The sequence below is a fragment of the Chanodichthys erythropterus genome, chromosome 3 (genome assembly GCF_024489055.1).
Source record: "Chanodichthys erythropterus isolate Z2021 chromosome 3, ASM2448905v1, whole genome shotgun sequence".
Classification (NCBI taxonomy): Eukaryota; Metazoa; Chordata; class Actinopteri; order Cypriniformes; family Xenocyprididae; genus Chanodichthys; species Chanodichthys erythropterus.
This window is the reverse complement of record NC_090223.1, coordinates 18884571-18893765: the sequence shown is the minus strand read 5'-3', so window position 1 is coordinate 18893765 and position 9195 is coordinate 18884571. Positions and strand designations below refer to the sequence as shown.

The window sequence follows — 9195 nt, the reverse complement described above, 5'->3', positions numbered from 1 at the left end:
AAATTCAAAAGTTAACGGTCATAAAGGCCATCTTCGTTTATGGATTTCTTAATGAATAACGCTTATTATGAGATTAAGTGTATATGTTCGAGATTTTATTAAGATTTGACATATTTTACTCAACAGATTGTGTTCGTAAATGAAACCAGAAGATTTTATCGTTTAAAAATAGGGAGGGGCCGGGAAATCGCTACCTGGTAATAATTTGTTGCTTTTAAAATCCATAGATTGCTCTGAAGCTATTGTATAGAGACCAAAAGTAGATTATAAAGGTTATTAAACCGTTCTGAGGTGTAGTACAGTTTTAAGAAACCGGTATAGCTAACACGAATGTTGATCCACGAACATGTCTTGTGTGTTCAAAAGCTGTCCATGACACTAATGCAGTTGTTGAGAGGTCGTGTGGGTTGTTAAGGGAAGCCTGCAGGTATGAGCAGGAGTGCGTTTAACCGAGACGGTTTTGTAATTACCTGACTCGCAGTTGATATGTAGAAGTACACCGAGAGAGAAAGAGAGAGAGAGAGAGAGAGAGAGAGAGAGAGATGGAGGCGGGTCAGAGCGGAGCGGAGGAGCATCTCTCTTTTTCAGCTCTGTTCGGTTCGGAGGCGCAGTGACGGACATCCCGGAGACGAGCGCACTGGACGCGTAAGTTCTGTTCATTTTTTTTGCATAGTTAAATCCACTTTTTAGCTTCTTCATGACTGAACGTGGAATGTCAGAGGTAACATGATGAGACTAATTTAAAATGTGAATATTTATTCGGTTTACTATACTATAAAAGTAAAAATGTGCAGGTGTTACCTTAAGGAACTATGTCGAACCGATTTGGCTTTTAAAAAATGACTTTTGTTGGCGTCACTCAATGTAGTCAGGATGTTTCAGTCAACCTGTTAATTTGGATGTTACCACATAAAATCACATGTTTTGTTGACGGTAATATTTGTACAGTGTAAATGGGAACGGAAATAGAATACGAATTTATTCCTTTCATTGTAAGTCAGCATCGTTAGGTTTAATTAATTTAATTATTTATTAAATAATTAATTAACTTTTAGATATATTTATTCTTTATATATGTGTAAACTCTAGCACTTTGTAAAGGGGAACATTTTGATTTCATTAAATATTTATATCTTAGTTTTATGCAACGTATTATGGAATTATAGCTACAACACTATTCATTCCTTTGTAAGTGTTGACAGATTTTTTCTGTCTAGAATGTTTGACTTTTTGCAGGAACAAACTGAACTAAGAGATGTGTGCTGTCCATGGTGCTGAAATCATATAGCCTGTAGTGCAGTGGTTTTCAATCCTGGTCCTGGAGACCCACCGCTTTGCACATTTTGTATGTCTCATTTATTTAACACACCTGATTCAGATCATCGGCTCATTTGGTGTGAGCTCCAACAGAACTAAGTATGTCAGGTTAGAGAGACGTGCAGAGCCAGGCTTGAAAACCACTGCTGTAGTGCTTCAGACATTAACTGAGAAGAGAAACTGTCCTGATTGTGTTTAATTGTTTTCCCTCTCATATTTTATTTTTCAGATTAACATAATGTAGTCAGTCTTGAGCAAGTAGATTTCAAGTTTGAGAACCTATTCTCTCCATTCGCTCAATGTGAAATGGGCATTGCGCAGTTGTTGGCTTGACTCTGTAAGCACTTATGCCTTAAAGAATGAGAGTCTTAGGGAGGAGGACTGTTGAAATGATGCTACGCGGAGATGGAGAATGGAGGACCCGCAAAAGTGCATGACAAGCGGGTCAGTGTCGGTTTGAAGAAATCATAAAACGAGGAGAAACACAGACATTACCACCTGAAGCCATGGGGATACGACATCTCCTACTTCTGTTGGTCTATCTAGACCCGTTGTGCGTCCTGGGCGCATCCACAGCCAAGAGGAGCAAACCCCCTCCAAAGAGACCCCAGAAAGTGAAGGAGGTTAACAGCACCGTTGCTCCAACAGTGGCACCACGACGGATCACACAAGTCCAGGCGCCCATCGTCGGTGATCACGATACCTGTCTCGGCTACTACGATGTAAGCGGTCAGTTCGACAAAGAGTTCGCCTGCAACAACACCGACCACCGGTACTGCTGCGGGAGCTGCTTCCTGCGCTTCTGCTGCCCCGTGAAAGCCAAACGAGTGGATCAGAGAGTCTGTACCAACTACAACACGCCCGACTGGATCAAAACCCAACCGCCCTCACCCGCACCCACAGGGGACACGTACGACCCTGCGCTGGACCAGACCAACACCACTGTCTACATCACCTGCGGGGTCATCACCCTCATTATTATCCTGGGGATTTCTGCCAAAGTGGCCTATGATAAAGCCACCAGACAGCCTCAAGAGATGAATGTCCAAAGGTAAGTCCATGAAAGCTCTTTGGAAATGTACTTACTCTGCAAACTTTGGGTTAAAGTATCGCGAGTAAGAAGTATTGATTGTTTAGGGGTTGTGTAGCCTGGTTAAACCACCCCACACTCTAAAAAAGGTACTTTATTGTAATCTATGGATCCTTAGAGAACCTTTAACATCCATGGAACCTTTCCATTCCACAAAAGGTTCTTTATAGTATAAAAGGGTTCTTAAGATTTTTAAAATGTTCTTCACAGTTCAAAAGTTCACTCAGAGGTATTTGGGGATGAAAAAAAATGGTTCTTCTAATGGATCCTTTATTTTTAAGAATGCAGGGCTGGTAACCAAAGTTTGTACCATGCAAATATGTTTGTTTGTTACTTTAAAGGGATAGTTCACCTAAAATTGGGGATGCGCAATATATCGGCCACAATATCAGTATTGACCGATATATGTTTATTTTTAATGTTATCGTTATCGGCCCAATAAGAACATTTAGCCAATATATTAAAGTTTATAAATAATTAATTATTTCCTTCAGACACTTGTTCAAATGCGCACTGTTCGTAATGATGGTTATGAATTGATATATGATTGAAATCACTTCAAAATGAGAAAATACAGTCAAGTGCAACATGTGCAGCGCAAGTCTGTCATATAGGCTACATAAAATTATAACAAGAACATTATAATTGTGTGCTTGGGACATGAATTTTAATGGTAAGACTTATGTTTTTGTAATCAGGCTCTCAAAAACAATATTAAAATTTGCATTCATATTTATCGGCCAATATATCGGTTATCGGCTCTCTAATATATAGAATTATCGGTTATCGGAATCAGCCAAAATTTTCATATCAGTGCATCCCTACCCAAAATTGAAAATGCTGTCATCATTTACTCACTTACCCATGTTATTCCAAACCTGTATGTATTTAGTTCTTCTTCGGAGCACAAAAGAAGATATTTTATACAAAATTTTCAGTGTTTTTTCCGTACAATTGAAGTCAATGGGGACCCCATTATTTTTGGGTCCTAACATTTTTCAGAACGTCATACTGCCTCTTTAAGATGGTCTTTCTATGTTAACATACTAAGTGCATATGAGGGTTCTTCATAAGATATTTGTCCAGATTTACTAAATGTGGCATATGGATAACCATCTAGGGTAGTAAACGGAAGGGTTGGTTCATTTCACCATTGTGCCTTAGGATAACATGTACGACTTGTCATCTTGGATGAAAGTGTTTGCTAAATGACTAAGCATACAAGCTCATTGACTTCCAATTACAATCTCAAAACTGAAACTTATAAAGAAATTGCAGTCAAAATATATAAAAAGTGTGTATTTTTATTCCCATTAGCATTTCAATATGTTTTAGACAAAAAGTTAAGGAGTGATATATGCCAAAGCAGTTTTAAGAGCACTGACTACATATCAAATATGAGTGATTTTTCAATTTTAGTGCATGAGACTCAATGAGGAAACAAGAAATGAATGAGACCTTGTAACACATCTCAGTTACAACGTACAGTACATAAACTAGACCATGAGTGAAAGCTTTGTGGTCTTGATCACAAATTAAGTGCTGGGTTCTGGGTTAGGAAGGAATATTAATAGTTAATTGCATACTGTATTAAATCTAGGACTCATCTGTGTCTAGGAGGGATTGATTCTGGATTTCATTAGTCTTGTGCTGAGATAGAGGTCAACCGCAAACCGTCGTAGTAGAGGGGAACTAGGACTTCATGGTGCAGTTTGTCAATAAGACAAGATTTAAAGTGCTGTGGATGGTCATTGGGAAAAAGGAGAAATTTCAGAGAGCAAGGTAAAAATCTCTTCTGTTTTATCTGTATTGTTTATTGATTATATTTATATAAAAATACTAAGACAATGTTACCTGAGAACAATGAATTCTCATATTAATAATGACGTAACGCTGACACAATAGCCATTTTAGCCAGTCACTCCGCAAGGGAATTCGTTCTTGTGCAGAGCTGTTGAGAGTATTAAAGATGGCACATTGCTCTCCTCTTATCAAACTGATACATGTACCAAATATGAGCCAAGCTCAGACAGTGTGATAAGAGTTTGGCTAGTGCTCACAATGAGGCTTATTGGATTTGTGAAGACAGACTGACATTCTGTATAGCTGCTCGATATTTGTGAGCAGCATACTTAAAATGAGCAGTCTGTTGATATTTACTCATGTTCTTCCAAACCCATATGATATTTTCAAAAGTAAATAATATAAAAGCATTATTATAAAAGGTATTTGAGCCAGTGAGATTGCTTGCTTAACATTTAAATAGTCTGGTTCATTGTTTGGCTTTCAGAGTTCCTCTGAAGCCCTCCACCTCCCCAGCTCCACCTGCCTATATCTGCTACAGGATTTATGTATGTCTGTTTATGCAGCAGCAGCATATCTTACGGGCTTTTACAGCAGAGTCTCTATGTATCTAGCAGTAAGTCTGTACTTACATTAGCATTGCCATATTCAAAAACATGCTAAAACTATTCTGAGAATAGTCATTATTGAAATATATATGCTTAATTGTCCTGAAAATAATCACAAACCTTAAAAATGTGCAGCAGCATCTATCTATCTATCTATCTATCAATCAATCAATCAATCAATCAATCAACCACTTAAATATCGATTGCAATTTTACATTTAGACACCTTGAGCATTTTTATATTCATGTCAAAACAAGCGCTACTGTTACAAGGTGCAAAGAGTATGAAATGTGTACTAAACACAATTCTAAACATTTCTCAGAAGGAAATGTGGCTAAACTCAGGTGTGTCCCTTCTTCAATCAGTCTTGTTCTTCGTCATTGCTTGACAAACCATCCCTGCTGCTCACAGTGTCTCATAGACACAACAGTGAAGTTTCCTTCTACAGTAGAATGTTCCAGAACATTTGTTTCAACATTAACACTCTTTAAAACTGCTCTGATTCATTTAGACTGTGTGTACAGGGTGGTAGTTTGTTCCAAAATACAGTTAAATATATGATGAGTGTGTTTACCCAGCGGATCAGATGTGTAGTAAAACGGCTCAGGGCTGGAAAGCTCTTGATGTACTGTGTGTGTGTGTGTGTGTTTTGAGTGTTTGAAGAGCATAGGCACATGAAATGCGGGTTCTCTAAGGAGAACGTCTGTGTAAGACTAGAAATGAGACCTCAGTCAATGAGGGAAAAGGTTTATCTCTCTCTCCTCTCTGGCTGATTCATTATGAATTGATCACAAGGAATATGGAGTTCATGTATAAAGGTCAGGTTGTAGTTTGACCTCATAATTTATGGTTATATTGGAGACATGATGACATAGTGATGATTAAACTATTCATACTGGGTAAAAGATGAATTAGCTCAAATGGATAATGAGTTGTAATTTGAGCTAACTTTGTCTCATTTGTGCTGAGAAAGAGGCCAACTACTATTATGTTGAATAATTATATTTTTCCAAGATTTACTTGGGTGAATCTCACAATTGCACAGTCTTAGGGGGAATAGCTCATTATGAAATAAATATTTTTCTCTAGTTTACGTTGGCCACAATTATTGGCACCCAATTATTGCAACGTCCTTTTCTCAAGATATCGGCTCTGAGTCTTCACCTATAATGCCTGATGAGTTTGGAGAACACCTGACAAGAGATCAGAGACCATTCCTTCATGCAGAATCTCTCCAGATTCTTCAGATTCCAGCTCCATGCTGGTGCTTCTTCTCTTCAGTTCACTACACTCATTTTCTTTAGGGTTCAGGTCAAGGGACTGGGATGGCAATGGCAGAAGCTTCATTTTGTGCTCAGTGACACATTTTTGTGTTGGTTTTGATGTTTGTTTTGGATCATTGTCCTGATGGAAGATCCAACCACGGCCCATTATAAGATTTCTAGCAGTAGCAATCAGGAATTGTTTTTTTATCTGTTAGTATTTGATAGAATCCATGATGCCATGTATCTGAACAAGATGTCCAGGACCGCCAGCAGAAAAATATATTTAACCGTGGTCATGGGGTACTTTTTATCCATGTGTGTATCAAACCCATCTGGTGAGTTTGCAGCCAAAAAGCTCTTTTTTTTAGTTTCATCTGACCATAGAAGCCGGTCCCGTTTGAAGTTCCAGTCGTGTCTGACAACTGAATATGCTGGAGATTGTTTCTGGATGAGAGCAGAGGATTTTTCTTGAAACCCTCCCGAACAGCTTGTGGGGATGTAGGTGCTGTTTGATACATTTTTTTAGGCTTTCTGAGATTCAAGACTCAACAAATCTCTGCAATTCTCCAGCTGTGATCCTTGGAGAGTCTTTGTCCACTCAAACTCTCCTCCTCACTGCACATTAGGACGATTTAGACACACGTTCTCTTCCAGGCAGATTTGTAACATCTTTAGTTGATTGGAACTTCTTAGTTATTGCCCTGATGGTGGAAATGGGGATTTTCAATGCTTTTGCTATTTTCTTACAGCCACTTTCTATTTTGTGAAGCTCAACAATCTTTTGCTGCACATCAGAACTATATTCTTTGGTTTTACTCATTGTGATGAATGATTAAGAGAATTTGGCCTTTGTGTTTCCTCTTATTTATACTCCTGTGGAACAGGAAGTCATAGCTGGACAATTTCATGCTCCTAGTCACCCTGGTGTGCTAAAAAAAAATGTAAATATGAGTGGGAATATACTTTAGAGATATTTAACTCATAAAAAAAATCTAGGGGTGCCAATAACTGTGGCCAATGTGTTTTGTAGAAAAACATTTATTTCATAATGTGATTTTTTCCCCCCAGCCATATTTGATTATATAATTTGACTTTGATTTTTTTTTTTTTTTTTTTTTCTGCAAATAACCAACTAATACCAATTTTGGTTGACTAAAATTGGTATTGACAAAATTGTGCTTGCATGTCTTGAAAATAATCAGGAATCTTAAAATACACTAGAAACAAACTTAATTTTATTTACGCAAAATATAATTTAATTTAATTCTTGAGTAAATTATGACCTGAACATTTCTTAAAGGGGGCCTATAATGCCCGTTTTACATAATATGAGCCTTTGTCCCCAGAATGTGTTTGTGAAGTTTCAGTTCAAACTACCCCACAGATCATTTATTATATTTTGACAAATTTTCCCCTATTTGGATGTGAGCAAAAACATGCTTTACAGTTTTTGTGTGTCCCTTTAAATGCAAATGAGCTGCTGCTCCTGTAGAGGGCGGAGCTTTAACAGCTCGCGCTTCAGTAGCTCAGCAACAACAAAGCTGGAGAATCTCACGCAGCTAAAATTATGGGTTTATGTAAGTTTTAGGGTTAGTGATGTCACTAACCTGAGAAGAAGCTTGTTGTAGTTCCTAGCAGTTATTCCTAGCAGCTTCCTAGTCCTTAAAAAGCGAATTCTTTAAAAAAAAATCTCCCTTTGCATTGAACTTTGAGCGTCGTAACTTTGCAGATGTTGTTTATGCTCAAATAGCAACATTACACACTAACTAAAGTTAAAAAAGTGAAATCATAATCAACCACCCCTTTAATGAGATCCACCGACTTACATCTTGCTTGCTACATAAGCCACAAGTTTTTCTTTTCATCTTAAACACAGACATATTTGTTTAATCAATAGAGTCATCAAAGAGCACTGTGTCTCTTTCAACTGTTTTCTCTCCATTACAGTGATGTGATATATTGAGAAGTTTCTTTGATCATAATCCTGTTTAATTTTCTCATGGTGATGACATAATAAGGAATGTGATTGGGCAAGCAGCTGCAGTCTTGTCCGATCGCATCATCCCCGTGTGATGAATCTCCATCTCTCAGCTACCCAGAAACCCCTGCTGTGTCTCAGCGTGTTGTCTCTCTTTGTTTAAATATTGATGGCGCTGTGCTGCTTTAGACACCTGCTGAAATGGCCAGGGAATGATCAGCCTCTGGGAGAAAACATTAGAATAGTCCTTGAGAAATTCACTAGTCAGGAAATAAGACAGAAAGAACATGACTTGGCTAAAAAGTAATGAATGAGAGTTCAGACCTAATGAGTGCTGGTGCCATGAATCATAATCCTGGAATTTACATAATCTTGCAATATACATACATACATAAATCGGTCTGTCAGTAAGATGTTTTTTTGTTTGTAAAAATTAATATATTTGAAAGGTGAGTAAATGACGACTAAACTGGCACTAGTTGAAACATGGCAGCTAATGCAACTGTTCCAGGAGGCCGGGAGTGAATCCTCTCCATCCCCTTCAGCAGTTGTTGAAAAGATTTTAGTTTTCACACTCAGCACAAAGTGACTTCCTGAGCTCTATAAGCATAATTCACTTCTGACCTTAGAGCATTTTAAACCCTCACATCACTGTCATCGCTCGGCCAGCGTGGACCACAGGGAAAACTCAAACATGCCTATTGTATCCGGTGAAAAGCACTCTGGGTGTTTTTATTCCAGCCAATCAGATTGCTTAGAGCTGGTTTTGCTGGTGACGTTGATGGCATACAGCTTTATGCTCTGTAACCTGACAGCCGTACATTAGCAGTTTGAGTGGAAAACAAGATTAACAATGCAGCTCAGTGGCAAAAAAAAAACTCCATGAAAGCTGAGTTTGAATAATTTCCCAGCTCTCCAGGGCATCCGAGGTCTCTGTGAGAGGTGGAAGAGGTTAAAAGAGGTAGCAGCTGTATTCAGCACATGCAGATTCACTGGTGACCTTCAGCGAGACAGAGAGGCCGTGTTTTGAAAGCCTCCGCGGGTGATCCGAGTGCCTCTTATTGATCAGTCTCCTCGGGAACACGCTCCGATGCAATCCGAGCATGCTCTGACGTAAGAGAAAGACTTTTTACC

The 9195-nt window shown here is 38.5% G+C and overlaps 1 protein-coding gene across 1 annotated transcript in view; it reads left to right on the top strand.

Moving 5' to 3' along the window:
- The first annotated feature begins 1823 nt into the window (after nucleotides 1-1823).
- Nucleotides 1824-9195, top strand: part of LOC137009184 (protein shisa-6) — a 118928-nt gene continuing 111556 nt past the window's right edge. Inside the window, exon 1 of the mRNA XM_067371181.1 lies at nucleotides 1824-2368. Within this exon, the coding sequence (XP_067227282.1) occupies nucleotides 1824-2368 (545 nt within the window). The remainder of the gene's footprint in view (nucleotides 2369-9195) is intronic.